Here is a 20,542-nt window from a genome sequence, read left to right as displayed (position 1 = left end):
CGGGTGAGGTGTGATTCAAATATGTTTTCACGTGGACGCGAATTATGGTTTAAAAAAAAAATTTGGTTCTTGTTTAGATGGTTTACACTGAAAATAGTTTTAACTATACTTTATTTTTCCATTAAAACAGAGCTAAATATTTTTGAATATATTCATTTTCTAGCTTTTTTTTTTTTATCCGCAATATTCATTTTCTAGCTGCTAAATAACAAATTGACCATCGGAAATACCCAAAGTACATTTGATAACTTGCCTCCTAAAAAGATCACTCGGAGTAATTTGCTCCTTGAATTGAATTGAAAGTTGCCAAAGGGCTTGTAACTCAATGACATTTCCTTACCTCCTCTATATGAAAGGTGATGGTTCAATTCTCGTCAGGAGCGCGAGTGCTTAGTGTAGTGGTTGTGCGGTTGATGTCGTTTGGACTTATCTCATTCGTACGCTGCTTAGCAACTCCCCTTCTCCATTCATTAGGAGTAGGCTAGATATCTATCGAGTGGAAAAAAATATTGAATAGAAAGTTAGCATTGTGCCCCTTTTATTAAATATGGCATAACTATTACACATCGCATGGTTGATTGAGTTCACATCTATATATAGAGGCACCTTTTGCAACAATTTAACTCAGAGGTAGTTCCTATTGATCTTTATAGCCAAAGTGCTCTTATTTTAGTCTTTTTGGGAGTAAAAGGGTCACAACTCCTAGAGATTGATAATCATGTCCAATGTAACGACTAAGAAAAAATTTTAATACATTGACTTTTATCATCTCACCTCAATTTTTTTATCCTACGTACCTTGATGGTACCAGGGCTTTTGGTGCCTTTGGTGATGAGAAAAGAATACTTGACCAAAAAAGATCTCACTTTTAACGATTGAACTTCACTTTTGTATCCGGATTGAACGTGTCTTGTTTTTCCACTAATAGGATTCTAATTTTACTTAAACTGAAGGTAAAAAAAATTAAGAGGAAAACTAAAGGTAACACTTGAATATTGCCAAAGTACCACACCAATTCTTACTTTGTTATGATTCCTTTTTCTCTTATCAAGCATATGCAATGTTTTTGAGAAAATTGAGCGTGCAATGTCTTGAAATTTTTGTATCACCATGTGATGGTATTAATGAGGCACAGTTTCAAGGGATGCTGGATGATTGGAACTGTTCAGTTTTTATCGAAGTACTAGCTGTGATTGAAGATATCTATTACTGGGAAAAGCATTGGAAGACTAGTGCTCAATTGAGAATGCAGAAACCTTATTTGGGACTTATAATGTAAACTGTGAGTTGATTGGCCTGGACATTCTGATCCCTATATGCCATGCCAATTAAAGGGAAATTCAAGAAACTTCCTTGTGGCACATAACATGATTTCGTTAACATGCAATTCCAGGAAAAATAACTTGAACATCTTGTGTAAATTACCATCTGCAATTGTTTCTCAATTGTCTTATCTCGATAATTAATGGTCCAAATTCTAAAAAGTCTCTTTGGATAAGATTTTGTTACCCAGCTTGAGGCTGTGTCTCCGTCGATCGGCAAGGTCCTCTCGTCGGCGTGCCCGGCGGTTGGTGGTGCCCAAGCCTGTATCACGTCCGCCGTCTTCAGATGATGTTCTTGGGTTGGCAGTGAGTAGTAAATAAGGTGTGCGGTTGGGTTCATGAGTTTTTCGTTTCTTTGTTTTTGTTTTTCCAATGGGTTCCCGTTGGCTTCTATCGGCTGTTTTGGGTTTCCCTCAAATTAGTCCGGTCTTGTACTAGTTTGGTTGTTTCCCCAAATCTGGTGTGGAAGAGGAGGTGGGCAAATAATTCTAGCGCCTATTGAGGAATAGTCTGATGGTGGTGGGTTGATGGTGGTCATGATTTTGCTCTGTGCGCGTTTCTAGATGGGTTTCAACGGAGAAACTGCCTTTCCGGTCGTGGTGGTCTTCGTCTGGTTGTTGTTTGTTGTTAGCCAACCTCGCTCCGGTGGCTGATTTTGGAGTTAAGATTGGTTTGAGGAAGAGGGATCCCTCATTTTGTCCTGCTTATTCAGTGATTATGTTCCTTTCCCGTAGATGCTTAGTCTCTATTACGGTGAACGACTCTATTGGTCGAATTTCGTGTGTCGGCTCTGCTTTGCAGTATGTGCTTATTTCTCGGTGATAGAGTTTAGGTTCCTACTTGTTGTTCATGTTTAGCCTTGATCACTATATTTTCGGTGGATTCCCTGGATCGGGCTCTTTGTTATGAAATGAAACTTGTGACTTATCCACAAAAAAAGAAGAAGAGAAAGAGGGTGAATTTTACAAATGGTCCATTTAGTTTGCATGAATTCTTGTTTTCGTCCCTCTAGTACTAATTGTGTCAATTTCAATCCTGTAGTTTATATTTCATCTCCATTTCGTCCCTCTTGCTTATGCATTAGTGAAGCAAATGGAATTGAAGGGTAACATTATCATTTCTCATTACAGAAGGACTAAATTGAGATTTCATGCAAACTAGAGGGACTGTTTTTAGAATTTTACTTTTTATTTTTATTTTTACAACTAAAATTAAAAGACACCATACGTAATATATTTTTCACCTTATTTTTATATTGAATAATCAAAATATGTTGAAAATTTTAAATCTTTCATTATATTCCATATCACAAAAATATTAGGAAATTCAAAAAGCAATCCCTATGTTAAATTTCTTTGTATCGTATTTTTTCAATCTCGTTATTTTCTTTGTCACGTGATTAAAAAAAAGTTGTTCAGTAGTATTTAGGTATCTTGTAATTTTGTTTGATTAAGCTATGAAACACTATTGAATATTAAGTGATCAAATGCATTAAAATATGGGGATATTATGTTTATGTTGATCGGGACTTACTAATAAAATCACTTGTATAACAAATAAACCCTAATTGAATATTGATAGCTAAATAATTAGTCTATATTAGTCTTCAAATAATTTAATGACTAATAGCTACATAATGAAATATGAAGATACCTTCTTTAGATCAATATAATTTAGCAATATCAAAGTTGAGAATTTGACTTACAACATCACCTCCAAATCGAAAATTCACTTCATGATTTTACTAAGATAAAGTCAAAAATATGATACAAAGACATTTAACTAAGGGGTTGATTTTTGAATTTTCTCATATATTTGTAATATGTAATGAAATATAAATATAAATTTTCTCAACATATTTTGTTTACCCAATAAAAACTAATTGAGGTGTCAACTACATTACATATGGTGTCTTTTAATTTTATTTGTAAAAAAACAAAAGTAAAAAGTAAAATTCTAGAAATAGTCCATCTAGTTTGCAAGAAATCTCAATTTAGTCTCACTATAAGGAGAAATGAAAATTTTTCCCTACAATTCCGTTTGCTTCACTGATGCCATAAGCGAGAGGGATGAAATGGAGACGAAATGTAAATTATAGGTTAAAATTGACACAATTAGTATTACAGGAACGAAAATGAAAATTCATGCAAACTAGAGAGACCATTTGTAAAATTTACCAAAGAATCTATGATCCATAATTTCTTACGGAGCATTTTTTTGCATGGCCGAGAATAACAAACGACTCTCTATGGCCCAAACGTAGAATGTTGAGAAGCTAGACTCTAATGTAACATACGCAAGCAATAATATTTTCTATTGCATTTTTCTTAGGGCTATGATCCTGATATCCTTCAATAATCTCTCGTAAATAAGCTCCATTACAGTCTCATATTGATAATTCAAATTATTTATTTTGTAAGCTCCGATATGCCAATATTCTAAGCAAAATTAAATAAGTTGATCATCTATTGGTAGGCACCTAATCAAATGAAAGAGAGAATTCCAACCTTTATATTTTAAGATAAGATAAGATAAAAGACTACTGTAATTTTTTTTTTTTGGGGGTCATATTTTACAGTTAGTAAAGGTTAGCGGGAAGTTAGTCAACAAGGGGGCTCGGAGGTTATCCATAGTCCTGAAACCGCAAACCCCGCCCCTCTTGGGACTCAAACTTTGGTCTCCAGAGGGGACATGAGCAAACCATCGGTTTGGGTTTTGAGGGAGTTTTTTTTGACAGGAATGATATATATATATATATATATATATATATATATATATATATATATATATATATATATATATATGAGAGAGAGAGAGAGAATTTATTAAAAATCATGCATGGAAATTTTGAGACCGAAAACGAACAAGTCTGAGATCCCAAAAGTTTGTGACCTCACGCAATGGGAAACTCAGATTGCAGCCACCCAATTGATTGATTAGACTATAGCAAGCAGGAATCTTGTGTAATATCATCTATGGCTGGAAAGCCCAATGAGAAAAAGTAAGGTTAGTTAATAAGTGACAGCATGCATATATGCATGACATCGATGCTTTAATGCCATACAAAAACAGCTAGCACACTAAAACCAACCACAAAATACACTCCAACTTTACATGTGAGAAAATGTCAATGCGCCTAGAATACAAAGCTCATTTTGGATGGGATGGCCGGCCAGAATGAATTAAAAAAGAAAAATAACTATTACTGCGACTTTTTTGGTAGAATGATACTCTACTAGTAGTACTATAGAAGACGATATATATATATATATATATATATATATATATATATATATATATATATATATATATATATATATATATATATATATATATATGGACAACGGTCAGATATTTTATAGTATATCCGGGTGTTTGTATCCATTGTCTGTCTGCATTTCAACACCCTAATAAGTTTTGGCCTCTGGCCCGATTAGTTGTTTAACAACCAAGGGCAAAATAAGAAACTCATACAATTATACATTATTCACCTTTTATATTTCCCTTCTAAAAAAACGAAGTAGAGTGATTTTTAAACCTCTGTTCTAAAATAATCCTTCCTCCAACCACATCCGGCCACCTCTTTATTCCCCTCGTATTATATCCCACTTTTTTCCTCCAAAACACATCTCACCAGCAAACAAACCGTTGGGAATCAAAATTCCTAGTAATGTAATACGTGAAATATTTTCATTTCAGTGTTTGGATTAGTTCGGTAATCTTATTCAAGAAACATTTATTTTAAAAAATTTATTGGAGTCTAATATTTTATTTTCTTATGGATCGAGCCATGAATCCAAGATTACTAAGAGGTAAGGGAGAAATCAAATTCTCATTTAATATGAGAATATATGATTCTTGATTGAATATGTCAATAGAACCTATTATAGTAGGGCGTAGAAATTATGGTAGGTGATATCACATTCGTATTCCTCCTCTGATTCCCGCCGTCCAAATTGAGTCAATGTAATTTTCCTTGTTAAGCCTGTAGTCAAACCAGCGTTAATTACAAAGCAAATTTCTGTATACCCAAAATCCCATCTCTAAGCCCAAAATCAAAACTAACTCAACTCAAGCAATCTCTATATACTCAAAATCCCATCTCTAAACCCAAAATCAAAACCAACTCAACTCACGAATTTCTGCAACCTCCATAAACAAACCTCCATAAAGATGAATGACGGTTTAAACAAAAAAGAACAAGCAAAAGGCAGCTCATTCTTCAGCTGGTGTCCAGAGGCCTATATGGAAAGTGAGAACAAACCACAATGGAAGTACCCCATATGACTCGTTTGAGCTCCAAGCCGTAATGAAGCAACTCAACAAAGCCATTCAAGGGTCAAATGGCCCTTTGTCGCCCTATTGGGAGTCTTTGGGCAGCTGAATCTTGTTTAGCAATCCAACCAACCGTTGGGGACTTTCCAAAGTCCCCAGCCAAGCCCGTGACCGGATTTACAGAAGGCGGCGCAAAGACTCCCAGGAGAATCACGTCCAGGTGGGTCGTGGACACTGCTTCGGCTGATGCAAGGTGTCCCAGAGGATTTGCGATATGGCTTTGGGAAAAGATCAAACGCTGGCTTCTGTTGTTGAACAAGTAGAGAGGCCATAAGGTAGTGCTCGCTCTGTGTTGTTCATAAAATGTGTCCTCAACATTAACAGTAAACCCTTCTTTCGTTGGTGTAAGTAGCACCGGATTTCAACCTTGAAAAACCTCAAAAGCTGCGTCAAAACTCCCTCTTGATTATTCTATTAATCATGATCCACATACAACCCGCTTGGGCTTGCAGCACTGCCACTGAGTATTATTCAAAAGATACACATGAAATAGATAGGAACGGCTCTAATGATCTCATTCTTTTATCTTTATGATAATAAGATTTTATTTGCTGTTCAAAAAAAAAAAAAACAAAACAGAGAGGAACAGTAATATAAATGATGAAAGGATAAGAAACTCTCCCAATAAGCGCTGCAGCTCAATCCCTGAATGCTATCCAGTGATGGTGTTGATAGGCATGACGTTAGGACAGTTTCAGGGCCATTTCTTGAAGAAGAGATCGTTTTTGTGATGCAGTAATCACACGGTTTGTTTCAGCATTCTCAAGTACATCAGTTATAATGGCTGCCGCATGACCAAGGGGCTCCTCTTCTGCTCTCTTTAACATGAAGGCCTGTGCAACAAGTGAAAGGAAATAATGAATTTCACATCATAGGAACCGCAGAGAGTTTCACAGCAAATATATAAAATTCGGAAATCAGCATAGGATGCCCGATAGAGTTCTAGGCCCTGATAGCAATTGTAAAATCACTCAGCTTAATATGATAGTTTAACATATATCGTGATTATATGTGTATTTATTAACATATGCAACACAAAAGATAGGAGCTGAAGTCTATAGTTAATGAAGGTGCCACAGCATAACATGGACTATTGGAAGAGCTCAAACAAACTATTTCAGCAGATGGTCCCGACCAAGAGTACAGAAATTCGAGTTTCTACGTCAGAAGTATGATTCGCATGGGTTTCACTTTCCAATGATATACAACTAAACATTAGGGTATAATGAGGTTTATCAATCCCAATCATGATCCATGACTTAAAAGTTAATACTAGTGAGAAGCCAATAAAAGAGTAGTCCCGAGAAATATTACGCTATCACACAATGCAACTAATCATCAATTTGACTGTGAACAGAAAGAGAATACAAGAAACAAAATAAAAAATGTGAAATAGGTTGTAGCAGTGACTTGCCCGATCAAAGACGTCCATTGCTTTGTTTTTTGTTTTTTGATCGGCAAAGAAACTTCATTCATCACAACGAGATGGCCATTTCTTTGTTACAATTATACTGACGGTAAATTTTCATTACACATCAGCAAATAATCCTAAAGTCTGCTGCAATGACAATCAGGTGTCTAGCTCGTTAGTAAAATATGCGTGGTATCTTTACCAACCAGCTAGACACTTCTAAGCCCTTAGTCCCATGACTTTTTGAAGCTCTAACACAATGTCAAGATCTGGATATCTCAAAAGATCTCACTTTCTAAGGACCGAATGCTAGTCATTAAAGAGAGAAAGGGTGGAGGATGCTCCATATTACTAGTGGTCTCAATTTCTTTTTATTAGTTCCAGTAGCAGCAGTCAATATGAAGAACCACAATAAAGCACCATTGTAAATTGGTTTCTCAGACTAACAAGTTCCTAGAACATCACTGATATAAAGGCTCACAAGCAAAATTTGCATGTTAACATTTATGTATTTCGTTAAGATTCGTTACACAAAAAAAATACTTCAACATAGAAAGATTTTTTTAAGCAAAAACCCATAAATAACGCATAATTAGGTTGCGTGTTGTGTCAGGGAGAGAGAGAGAACCTGCCCATGGTGAGAAATGGTCAGTTTACATGGCTGATGAAACCAAGGTTCCCCATCTATTTGAACAGGCAATGCAGCGAAAAGCTGAATCTTAATTGACTGCCCTTGGGCAAGCCTTTGAGCCCGTGAAAGCCCCACCTATTGACACAGAAAACAGAAGCCCTGAGAATTGCAAGAAGCAATAGCTGAAAAGTGCATTGATGGCTCAATTGTAACAAATTTTCCCAAGTTTGAGTTGAGACAAGTAACTACATGTCTATCAAAATCAACATACTAGGGATAAAGACTATTTCAAATGTAGATTATTCAGAGCAAAGATAGACCTCGAATATTTTAACCAAGTTAAACTCCTAAAAAAAAAGTGTGACACATGGTTTCTGCGCCACGTCATGCCATGCTATGCTCTTTGAAATATTTTTCTGAAGGTTTCAAGGCCAATTTACTGGAGTATGAGTTAGGTAAAAATGTAGTAGCATATAATTCTGAAGCACCATGCAAAAGAGTTCAAACTTCAACAACAAAGAATTAGACAGGAACAAACGAGTTGAAAAAAAGAAACTAGTAGCCAGAGAACCTGAAGTTTTCCAAGATGCCACGTCCCTGATATGCTTACAACCTCCAGCACCTTATCATGCATAGACTGCGGATCAAAATTATCATGAGTTTCATCCTCATTATGCCACAAATCTACTCCACCCATATAGCTTCCAATATTAGCTACAAGAACACCTTCTGCATCCTGCAGAGCACATGAACACTATTTAGTTGAAGCACAAAATTCAATCTACAAAAACATCAGTGAATAAACTGTTAACTACCGCACAAGATCAAAAACAAAAAAACTGGTAACTACCGCAATCATTATGAAATACCAAACCGTAGAGAAAGAAAAATTTTAAACAGACAAAAAAATTATTACGGAACCAGCACCACTAAACCTAGTTGCACCTGAAAAAGGGGGAAAAAATGCATAATGTAAACACACACAAGTAAATTTGGGAGTTAAACAGGGGACAAACACTCTCACTTTGGAACAAATTGTTAAAAACAATTTGTAGATGTCTTGAAACTACTTGATGACCAATTCATCCACAAAAGAAGTGAAAGAACGCATAATATAGCTCAGCCAGCATAAGATTTGATTTCTGAAGCATTTGCAAGAACCTTAGATCTTCACAGACAATTAAGCAGCTTGCAAACCCACCTCAGGGACTTCTATCTCCACTCCATCCACCTCCAACCTAATTTGCCAAGGAAAATCTTCAAATGTCCTGTCCATTATAGTCTTAGCGCCTTCTCTTGCATAAAGAACTTTGTTCATAAACTGCAGTAAAATCACTCATAAAAATCAACAAGATTAAGGAATAAGAGCTAGTAAGCAACTTGCAATCCTCATAAAAATGTAGCCAACCCAGGCAAAGAGGCAAACACCTACCAACACCAACACAAAAAAAGACCATAAAGAAGAGAAAAGTGAAAAAAGGTAAAATGAAAAAACAGAAGCTTGTCAACTACTACTGAAATTATTGTAATTGTGCTCCATATTGGGGGAAATGTAACTGTAGCAGACTAAAAAGGACAAAACTCAAGCAAGTATTTCTCTCAGATAATTAGGTGAAGCCTTGCAGCTACATCAAATATTAAACGACAACCAAAGCTATTCAAACATTCATTAATTTGGTGATGTCATCTCTCTAGTAGAAGACTCCATTTTCCCACAAAACCAGGTACCAGAAGTGGTGGAGGACATAGTTTAAACAACTTAGTGACATAATACTCAATCCAGTAGGATTGCGACTACATGTTGTCAGACCAAGAGGATGAGAGTTGGCAAAACAGAGAAACTAAGGTAAGAACGTGGGTTTGAAATGCAGTTTACATTTACTGGAGTCTGAAATGCCAAATTTAGCCCATCACTCCCAACCATGCAATGTTGCATTGCCCAATCCAATATCTTGAGGCATCCACACAATGGCCTTTGAAAAGATCTGAAGCCTCTATCAGCAACTCAACTAACTATCCCATAGCTGCATGAAGCCAAAACAGAAGCCGGGCAGGGATGGGAACGGGAGTGAGCCGGGGGCAAGGAAGCCAGGGCACATAGAAGAGTCTGCGGTTGGAGCCTAAGGGAGGGGCTTCAAGTTATCCATCTATCCAACATATATGGTCCGAAAGTTGTCTTTTTCTCAATTCTAATATCTATACCAATATAAAGGGAGCACATCCGTTTAGCAGCTTCTTATCATTGACAGCTGCAAAATAAGATCATTGCTTTTTTTTTACTGCAATCCATTCCCAAAAACTGAACCAGCAACTGCCAGTTGATTAATAACATAATGGCTTAACGGACGAACAACCCAGAGACCCGGACAAAACTTCAATAACTGCTGAATGCAATGTAAATGCAACATCTCAAGGTATGTAAGTCCTTCTGATATTCTTCATTATGCTTAAAAAAAAAATCCATCAACAAATTTCATCCATCTAGTTAAACTGCAACTCTGCAAGGTACGCAACTCTGCACACGCATCACACGTGCCACAACATCTAAGTTAAAATGTGAATAAATATTGGTGATAGGTGTCATCTGCAAGTTGATTTAAGATGTATATTTTGTGAATAAGACAACTAAAATAAATTTGAGCATGTTTTTTTTCCCTATAATATGATGACTAAAGCCTAAATCCTAACTTCTGTTTTTCTTTGCAGCTTTTCTTTTGTTAATCTGGGAATTGCATGTTGGATAGCTCCTATCCTGGTCAGGACCCAAGTGGTAGCCAGTGCACCATTGGTTTCCCATCTCCTTCGGCCCCAACTAGCAACCAGAGGGGGAGTAAAGGTATCTATAGGTTAAAGGCAGTAGGAGTGCTCGCAAAATGGGGTATCTAAGACCTTTGGAAGCCGAACCGTCCAATTGTATCTGGTCCTGAACATTGAACTAGAGAACTTGAATTAAGCTCCCTGTAACGAAGAGAAAGTTCTTTCTCAATGAAAGCGAGGCTTTAACTAGATTCTTTAATGAATCATCGGCTGAGGTGCTAGAGAGGTTTCACCATATCCCATAAGAGGTTCTGCAACAAAGAACTATCCCCTGTTTTGAGTCTCCATAGAACCTTACACAATCAACTAGAACATTCTAAGTTTAGTTTATATCACTTTTGTAAGTAATTTTTCATTACCTGGTTATAGAACTTTTCCGGGTTCTCCTCCCTTAAATTATGGATTTCCAGGGCAACCTTTGCATCACACCCAACGCCTGCAACAATAATTATGTGCTTCTCACCATATTGCACAAGATAGTCCTTGACAAAATAAGAAAATTTTAAAATGAAATGAAACACCAAAAAATAGAAAATGAAAGAAGGCAAGATGGAGGAAGCACAATTCCCTATCATAGAGCAACATACTACTGGGTACTGCCGTATGGAAACTCATTCAAGTCTCACTAGAAGACCAATAATGGGTCAAATGTAAAACCTCATTTGCCAAACCCATATTGTTGCTATACATAAGGGAAAAAAGAATGTAAATTGAAGGAAAACGGTGGCAGTTGATAGTTGCCATGATCTCAAGTCCATGGAACCACTATGTAATCTCTGACTGTTAGTGGTAGCGATAATTTCACTGCCAGTTATATTTATACTTCCTTTGTAGTGGATCTAGAAGTAGTTGCGAAAGCAAGACTTCTCAAGAAAAAGAAAAGGTGAAAGCAAGAGTAGTAGTAGAAGAAGTTAAGATCCTGCAAAAAATCGAAGGATTTTGTATTCTCTCTAATTCAATTTCCAATGGTGAGATGTCCTACAAACATGCATTATTATCATTGGAACCATCATACTTGACTACCATCGATGCATACATTGAGGTCTTCTGATGGTCTGCTACTAAGCACGTGTCGTCCAAGGTAAGGACATATAACTATGTCTAATTTTTGTAGTACAAATACTTGGGTGAGGTTTTGCATCCAGATATGTGAATGATCCTGTCTTCTTGTAACTCTCATCTCCATGGGTACTAAGATACTGCTATATTCCATGTTTCGTAGACAATTAGGTTTAGGCTTTACAGTTAACCTAGCACATTTTATACTTAAAAACGGATTCTATGCATTGTTTCCAAAGCAAACTCAACGGGAAACAACATCTCTATACCCTTGCGTAAGTGACGAGTGTCCAACATAGGTAACTTCACAAGTTTGTTGGAATCTATGTAACCTAGATGTAAAGATGGTCACATACTTCCGCAAAAGGAGCATTCACAGAAAAAGAAAAAAGTATTTCACCATTTATCTAAACCCAGCAGACAGTTCCACCTCAAACGAAAACAGCAAAGTTATGCTGAAAGACTGTTTGGATGAGTCTTTATTATTTTCGAGAAATAAGATATGATACCACTTGACAATCTAGATGCTAGACATTCTCCTTGGTTATCGAAACTTAAAATTTTAAAATCAGAACCCTGTTACACTTGCGTGTCGGGCATGCGTGTTTGTCATCATAGAAACCAATTTCTAACCTACATCGCAATATACTCCACACTACCATGAGTGGTCAGAAAATTAAATGTATGGAGTTACCAAGGTAGTTGTTCATAAATTTGGGTGGTTGAAGCTTTTTTCCCTGCTGATTTAGAATTGCAATCTTCCATCTATCAAGAATCGTTACCGCAGCATGATCTATGTGGTGTAACATTGCGCAAAGGCCACCTTGTCTTTCTACTGAACCCAAACCACCTCCCCAAGAAAGAACTCTGGCCAAGTCATTTCCTGTTCCCGCAGGAAGAATCGCAACTGGAGGAGGAGATACAAACTTTTGTTTGTCTATGGCATTCAGAACCCAGCCAACTGTACCATCTCCTCCGCATACAAGAATTCTGAAGTGGGGCACTCGCTTGAATAAGTAGAGACCAACTTCAGGCCCTTCAGACGAACTCAACTCAAAAACCTATAAGAAGGAATATTAATGAAAGAACATAGTAAAGAAAACTACGCGGATCCAGTTTTCGTCGCGACTACATTCAAGATTATTGTTGAGAATATCAATAATAAAGTTGCCCTTGTCTCTAATAGCTTAAGCTTTTAGATGAGTTGATGGTTAAAAATCCAATATGGTATCAGCGCAGGCAATACCGCAATAGATATTGTGTTCGAACCTCACTGCCTACCTAATGATTAAACTTCACATGTGTTTAGCCCGCTTATGGAGGAGAGCCTAGCTACACATGAAGGGACATGTTGAGAATATGAATAATAAACCCCTTTCTCTAATAGCTTAAGCTTTTAGATGAGTTGGTGGTTAACAATCTAATAATTATTAACTAATGATAACAGAGGGAACACATACTCTGGTACCATATGTATTCACTCAGGGGGAGAGGGAACAAATCAAAGCCGTTGAAGAAATCTGACCTGAACAGGATTCAATAGCATGTTCAAATATTGCCTGAGTGAATCTGCTCGCTGAGCCCCGCTCTTCTTGTTAATGAAAACTAACAAGGGTCTTGCATCTGGTAGCAAATCAATCAACTCGTATCTGTGTTTTGATCCGGCAATCTGAGACTCACCCTTTTGGCTGACTGATGAACTTCTTTTCAAAATAGTCTTAGAATCCAATATTTTCACAGTATCACCATCTTGTTGCTGATCTGCACTATTAATATTTGTGTTGATATTTTTACTTTCCTCCTTTCTAGGAGAACCACCGACTGTGTAATGGGTTTCAGCTGTACTTTCTGCGGATGTAGGGCTGACTGCATCTGAAAAAACTTCATTTACCCATGTATGCTTCTTGCTTTGACTCCTAATAGTAGCATGCACAGAAGATGCAATTTCACTAGCTCCAAATGTGATTGACCTCAAAATTTTACCAGAGGAAGTACGTTTCAACTGTTTAACAAAAAGTGGGGATAAAACCAGCCTTTTTAATGGACCCAAATTGCAGATATCACCTGTTTCTGCGGACATGCTACTGTGGCAGTCAACATGTACAAGCCGTTGACACCACAAGCAACACCATATGGGAGATGCCCCGAGGAAAGACCCACTGCAAGGCTCTTCACAATATATACAAAAAGAAGATTCATCAGCTTGATCTGTGCCCTCAGTCTGCCGGACAGCCCATTGGTGCATCACATGCCCATACCCAACCATGGACACACGCTTGCAATTCTTGTTTACATTCGCAGAGCAGCCCAGGTGCGCTACCACACCACATATGCTACAGGAGTGTAGAAAAGTGTCTGAGGCCACATTTGGTCCGTCAGCTTGAGAGGGAGACACTGACACAAAGCATACACAGCAGTTTAAACTTTTTCCTCTAGACATGGATTCTGACATCCATGAATGAGGAGCAACAGGAACCTTATTGTTTGCATTGGGGGTTTCCTTTGACCTGGCTATGGCTTTCATCCAACTCAAGTTGAGGTTTCTTCTCCATTGGAAGGCAGTGTAGGCAATGGTCAGGATCCCAATTAAGCCAGTAAGAAGGCAAGAGACCATAAAGAGAATAGATTTTGTCATCTCAAAGGGACTCTTGCTAACCCAACTCGGAAGCAATGCCTCGGGTTCTATATCGTCATTCATTCTCCAAAATCGAAATTTTGCATTTACTTGCAAAAAATGGAGAGAGAAATAACATTTGAGAACCCATATAAAAACCCTCTGCCGTGCTCCCATACTCAACCTTGACCACACAAAAAATGGGCTATTAGCCTGCATGCAATCATAGACTTACTAAAAGTGCGACAAACTTCAGAAACGCCAAAACTCAGACCCTGCTATCTTTGCTTTCAGAAGAAACCAGAATTAAGAGGACTTGTTATTCATTCATTCCCCGAAGACCAAAACATCAGCCTTGAAGCTGTCATCCTCGTAAATCTAGAACAATTACCAGCCAAAAAGTAAGAGTTATGAATAGAAGGAGAATTACAATATACTGTTTAATACCTCGAACAGATGATGATGTGGTGTCAATATCAATTACATATTCACACATGAATATAGGAGAAACACAAATACAGAGACTCTCTGAAATTGCTGGTAAATGAAGTTGGTTGAAATCAAATTTTTATCGCACTAGTGCGTAGTAGCCCACGTTGATACAAGCTCAACAGTGCTAATGGCTTGAAGAACACATCAAAAGCGAAGCTCCTCTAACAAAGACAGTAAACTTATGACATGCAATTGAGGTTCAAGTTTCCAAGATACCTACCCAATATTTAGAACGAACATTGCATCAACTCCAACAAAATTTACCACAACCTCAAATGTTTCTTATGCACCACATTTACAAAATTCACGCGTAAAGATCATACAAAATCCACAACAGTATTACAGAATCTGGCATAAAGTAACTTTTAAACTTTTGAATTTTTGGTTTGGGGTAAGAAATCAGAAAGTTTGACAAGGGTGGTGAAATTAGTAACGTTCAACACTTTTTTTATTTTTTTCGCTCAGAACCGTTCAACACTTTTTTCCATCTATATAATGACCCCGCATGTCTTTCATCACTGAAATTTTTTATTTTTTATTGATTGGCAATCACTGTAAATTTTAGGATGACATTTCAAATAAATAATGTTCCTGAGATACTTCAAGAGTACACCCTGTAATGGATCCTTGATAAGGAATTTAGATTGTGCTCATTCCAATTACCAGACTCCATCAACCCGGTATTGTTATTTATTGTGCCTTGTGTGCTCATTCCAATTACCAGACTCCATCAACCCGGTATTGTTATTTATTGTGCCTTGTGACACACCATGCCGTGCCATGGCATGGCATGAAATTACATACCCGTTACATGTCCTTCACTTAGGGCATGTTACATGTCATTCATTTTGGGGTGTGCGTGCTGGATGGGGAACAGATTTTTTAAATTTTTTTTTGATCCGCAATGGGGAACAGATTAGGAATGCAGGGCCTTCCCTGGCACGAAAACTATGATACCAACACAATCACCAAACACTATATAACGCATTTAGACAATTTTCCTTTCCCAATAATCTGTGTACCTGCCCTTTAAGCATTATAAGATGTATCAAAGTTGGACGTTTTGCCCACTAATTTCGTTGACACTCAACCTCCTTCGAAGAAACTAAAATTCTTAACTAGAGAATGGTTATTCCTCACCAACAAAAATCTTGGATATGTTCAGGCAATGATTCAATACATACAGAGATGAGAGATATGCAAATATCAAGTACCAATATAACAAACCAACTAAACCTAGAATTGATTAAAAACAACTGTGATTAAATAGATCAGTGTTTACAAATTAGCATTTGCTCTGCAACCTCAAAACAATGTGATCAAAATGAAGAGAGAGAAAAGATCAAACAACACCTGCAGTGGCACTTGGCGGCTCGAGACTGTTCGTTTTTTTGGAGGGTTCTGACCTAAAACCAATCGTGGATGAAATAACCTCTAGATTATTTAACCACGCTTTGGTGACTCGGGTGAGCGATGAGAAAATGAAAACAAATTACAGAGAGAGAGAGAGAGAGAGAGAGAGAGAGAGGAATTCGAATGAAGAATCAAAGCAAAAACTGGAAGGCACGAATCAAAGATTTTGTTTGGGAGGTGGTGTTCTTCTCACTCGTCTTGTCTCCTTTATTTACTTGTTCAAAGATTACTCTGTCGCTCTCTCTGTACTGTGGGCATCACCATTCACCAAATGGGTGTCAATTGTGGGTGGCAAAAATACAAGTAAAGTGGTGAGTACAAAATAATGGAAGTTTGGGTCCCGCGTTCCCTGGTATGGCTACCGGACATTGGACAGCTAAACTCGTACATTGAAAGTCAACGGGCTTGTAACCTAATGCATTTATTCGCCTCTTTCACATGGAAATTGACACGTCGATTGCTGCCAAGAACACGAGCACTTGGTGTAGTAGTTGTCAAGTTGATACCTTTGGGCTTACTTAACTTGTACCCGCTTTGCGATATCTTTTTCTCATTCCATTCTCGTTCTCCTTTTAATTCTTAAAAAATAAGTACTCATTTATAATTTTTAAACTTAAAAATAGTAGGCTTAGTTGAATAAAAAAATATGTAATATGAATCTTGTTTGAACCTGAAAAAAATTTAAAAATTATTTTTATAAGTCCATTAATTTTAAACTTAAAAATAAATTTTTATTTTTTAAGTACTTATTTGAGAAAATGAAAAAGAAATATGCTAGACATCTGAGTGATTAAAAAAAAAAATTCTTACATTGATGGAGTGTTTGTTAAAAGAAAAACTCGTGCATTGATACGCGAAGACAACGTGACAGGGCGGTGTTGAGATGTCAATCCCAAGCACTTCTAATCTCCATGCAGTCTTATTAGCTACATAGGTGCCATTCCGGTTTCTAAAAAAAAAAATTTGAAGAAAAAGAAAGTAGTTTTAAGGTCAAAAATTACGTGTTTACGTAAATAATTTTCTTACCAATATGGATCTTGTTTGATAGATCTCATTAAGATCTTTTAAACGATGCAAAAAAAATTAAATTATTTTTTTTCATTTTCGTTATATTTGAGTTTAAAATTACCTTTTTAAAAAAAAAGAAGGTTTTGAGAGAAAGCGGAGCGGGGCCGTATTACTTCTGACAATCCCTACCACTTTAGGTTAAGTTTTAAACAAATTAGTTAGAGGTTAAAACTGGTTTAAAAAAAAGAGTCAAACGTCTTTCTTTGTTTTGTCCTTATTCAAAATTTTTATGTATTTATTAATTTTACGTCAAATTTTTATAAATTATTGATTCGTTTCGATAAGAGGAATAAAAAATTATAACTTTTACCCAATTTTTTTGAAAAAATATCCAAAATTTAGCCCCAAAAGCTAGGGTTTTTTTGGTCTAAATAACGGATACTTTCAAAAAAAATTAGGTAAAGTTATAATTTAAATACAGTGTTGATACGGTGTGAGGCATACGTATACATGGATCCATCTCATGGTAGTGTGGGCAACGTGCCCTAAAAACATAAGGCGGATCAAGGGAGCACTGTGTAGACGAGCGCTCAATTCAGAGTCGCCACTTGGGTTTGAAAGTTCGACACCCAAGGAACCGAACTTGAAACGCTTTCTACGTTGTTTGATTTGAAAAAGTGAAGGCACCAGTCCGTCATAATCATATATGGGTTCGGAAGCCAGATTACGAGAGATGAAGGATTTTAAGGCACCCCTCTCGTTCAACCTGGAGATCGGTTTTTACTTAGGCATTTGCAAAAATATTTGCAACTGTTTGATTAATCAATTATTTAGCTATTTAGGGGCGGAGAACAGTTTAATGTGAATTAAAGCTGTAACACGATTTGCAGGATGTGAATGGATAACATGCTTGAACAGTTAGTGTAGGATGAAAATAGACTCATGTGGGAGTTTTAAGCAGACTAGAAGGCAACTGTTTTGGAGTGTCGCATGTAGGAAGAAACCAGCATGCACTGATCAAGTCACTGCATGCTGACCAGACCTGTGCGCGCTACTAAAAGACATGCGCGCGCCCGTAAGCTTAAGCCCACAGCTCTTAATTCTCAATCCTCTGGGCTCTGAAAATGACCAGTGCAAACCGAAGACAAACCAAACAGTTCATAGGCAGTTATAATACGGTTTAAAGGCTGAAAAGCCTAACAAATGAACAAAACACCCCATAAACAATGTGGGGGACAAAACAGTGGCCTAAGGCCAAGTTACTCATGCAAAGGCCAACCACTGGTCAGAGGAGAACCTGCATGCGCGGGGGTCGTCCACTGTCGCACGCATGTGTCAGCCTGCAAACCAGTGTTTAGTTCTACACTTTTCTGGGTTCTAGGACATGTCTAGAAAGATCTCAGGGGTACTTTAAAGCAGCAGGTATGAATATTGAACTACAACTAACAGTTTTAACAAGAGAAAGCAGTAAACTGGTTTTAGCATGCTTGCAGTAGTGTATATAGAAAGAAAGGCATAAAACAACAAGACCCCATGCCCCACGCAAGATCTGCTCCGCAGCCATAGAGTGGCACGCGCGTACTACTGACCAGCGCGCGTTGGTCCTTGCCACAATGATTTTTGAAATCTTACCAGCTTTAGGGCCAGAACTGATATTGATTACCAGCATTGACCCTGTCAGCCCCCCCTCAAAGATCAGAACAGTAAGTAAAACAAAGGTGTTATATCTTTGATTTTTTGGTTTGAATGGTATTTGAGCTTTGAAGTTTGAGGTGTTTGAGTGATGGTTGAGGAAGAACAAGCTGTATTCTTGGGTGCCCTTGTATCTCTTTGGTTTGCAAAGAAGAAGCAAAGTTGGTAGCTAAATGTGGTAACTCTAGGTGTGAAAAATTTGTAACCCTTTGAAAGAGAAACAATATGGTGTATATATAGGAGAAGATGAAGTGAGAGAGAGGAGTTCAGCCAATCAAAGGGCTGGCCTTGCTTCCCTCCGAAGGCTTCCCTCTCATTGGATGAGAGGAAAAGGTAAAATAAAGGTGATATGGATAGACTTGACCAGTGCGCGTGGGTCTCATACTGGCGCTCGCTCGTTAAACCAATATGCGCGTGGATCAACTATCAAGCTTTGACTATTGATCAACACATGTCCATTTGACTCGTGTGCGCTGGTTCTCAACCAGTTCGTTCTAGTAGGGTTTTTGGCTAAGGTTAAGGGTTCCTTCTGCAAGAAGACTCAAGGAAAAAGGAATTTTTGGAACTTGTGCCCTTTTTTTTCCTTGTAATAAAAGACCAAGCAGGCCTAAGTAAATTGCTTGTACTGTGGGCCTGATTGAGCTGCTTATGCCATATGGGCTGCATGAATGTCATGTGTCCTTGCTTCATGTTGAAGGATGACGGCCATTGTTGCTTCTCAAACATGACTAAGCAGCTTATGACCTTCTTGACTTGGTTACCCTTGAGCTGCTTGTGCAGGCCTGATTGAGTAGCTTCAACCCTTCCTAAAGAAGGCAATTACGTGAAGGTCATTTTGTTGACTTTGTCAACCTTGAGTGGTGGGGCCCTCTAGGTCTGAGACAGTTATTCCCTACTTCTCATTCCACCATATGACGACCTCCTTATTGGGCCAAAATAATTCTAGACTTGATTAATCTAGGCCTTAACAAAATAGGCCCAAACCTAAAAAACGAATTTGGGCCTTTAATGAAAGCGGACCTTTATTGATTTGGGCTTGGGCTTTAACTAATTAAGCCATGCTTCAAAATATGCGGCCCAATCAATTTTCAAACTCTATTTAGCCCTTCTAAATTCAATTCGGCCTAATTGTGGCCCACTACAAATTTGGCCTAATTCTTTTTTAGAATTTGGCCAAAATTGGGTGTAAACACAAAGTCTTCGCATTTCTTTCATTTTATGAGTATCTCAATAATAATACTGACATGTGTGGATTTATGTGTTACACGCTAGGTTCGGAGGTGGCGATGAGTACCAGACTCCACGTAGGGTGTGAGCTTGTGTTGATATTTTTTTGCTGGGCTTCGAGGTGGGTTTAGCTATTTTTAATAGTGGAAGATGAGACATTGTGTAAAAGTTATGTTCATATTGAAATTGTTATTGTTTGGCTGGAGCCGATGTTTTTATATATATCCTAAGAGAGAATATGATCGTAGCCTTAGTGAAGTTATAAATATGGCCTTAGTGGCATGGGTATAGCCTTAGTGGCGTGATTATGAATATTGCCTTAGTGGTGTTACAAGTACTATGTTGGTGCTGTTATAGCCATGGCTGAGAGCATATAAATTTACCAGTGTATTAATGAAGTTGTTATTTGTCGAGCTGAATATTGTTATTCAATTCATTTTATAGCGTTTTTCAAAATTGCTTCCTTTATTATGGATAAGAACATTCAATTGACATGTTGATAGCTCACACCCCCACAGTGT

The 20,542-nt window shown here is 37.5% G+C and overlaps 1 protein-coding gene across 3 annotated transcripts; it reads right to left on the bottom strand.

The window, feature by feature from the left end:
- Nucleotides 1-5,384: 5,384 nt before the first annotated feature.
- Nucleotides 5,385-16,372, bottom strand: LOC131299199 (diacylglycerol kinase 1-like). 3 transcript variants are annotated; one of them, XM_058324813.1, is made up of 8 exons: nucleotides 16,035-16,369; nucleotides 13,101-14,567; nucleotides 12,270-12,636; nucleotides 10,876-10,952; nucleotides 8,901-9,020; nucleotides 8,271-8,435; nucleotides 7,697-7,834; nucleotides 5,385-6,490 (listed from the first exon to the last, which is right to left on the bottom strand). In XM_058324813.1, exons 2-8 carry the CDS (start codon nucleotides 14,406-14,408, stop codon nucleotides 6,341-6,343), a joined length of 2,325 nt encoding a protein of 774 aa, XP_058180796.1. In that variant the 5' UTR covers nucleotides 14,409-14,567; nucleotides 16,035-16,369; the 3' UTR covers nucleotides 5,385-6,340. The 3 variants fall into 3 exon arrangements, with proteins under 3 accessions (XP_058180796.1, XP_058180798.1, XP_058180797.1); XM_058324815.1 differs by lacking the exons at nucleotides 10,876-10,952; nucleotides 12,270-12,636 and having other exon boundaries at nucleotides 16,035-16,370; XM_058324814.1 differs by lacking the exons at nucleotides 5,385-6,490; nucleotides 7,697-7,834 and having other exon boundaries at nucleotides 8,293-8,435; nucleotides 8,861-9,020; nucleotides 16,035-16,372.
- Nucleotides 16,373-20,542: the final 4,170 nt, after the last annotated feature.

Source organism: Rhododendron vialii, chromosome 8a, assembly GCF_030253575.1.
Source record: "Rhododendron vialii isolate Sample 1 chromosome 8a, ASM3025357v1".
NCBI classification, from domain to species: domain Eukaryota; kingdom Viridiplantae; phylum Streptophyta; class Magnoliopsida; order Ericales; family Ericaceae; genus Rhododendron; species Rhododendron vialii.
Note: the sequence above shows the minus strand (reverse complement) of the source record. Positions and strands in the feature narration are given on the sequence as shown.

Coding starts and splice junctions, on each gene's coding strand:
- LOC131299199 (XM_058324813.1), bottom strand. CDS start 14,408: ATGCAGGCTAATAGCCCATTTTTTGTGTGGTCAAGGTTGAGTATGGGA. Junction 12,637..13,100: donor TGCTATTGAATCCTGTTCAG/GTCAGATTTCTT, acceptor TCCTTCTTATAG/GTTTTTGAGTTGAGTTCGTC. Junction 9,021..10,875: donor CGGAAAAGTTCTATAACCAG/GTAATGAAAAAT, acceptor ATTTTACTGCAG/TTTATGAACAAAGTTCTTTA.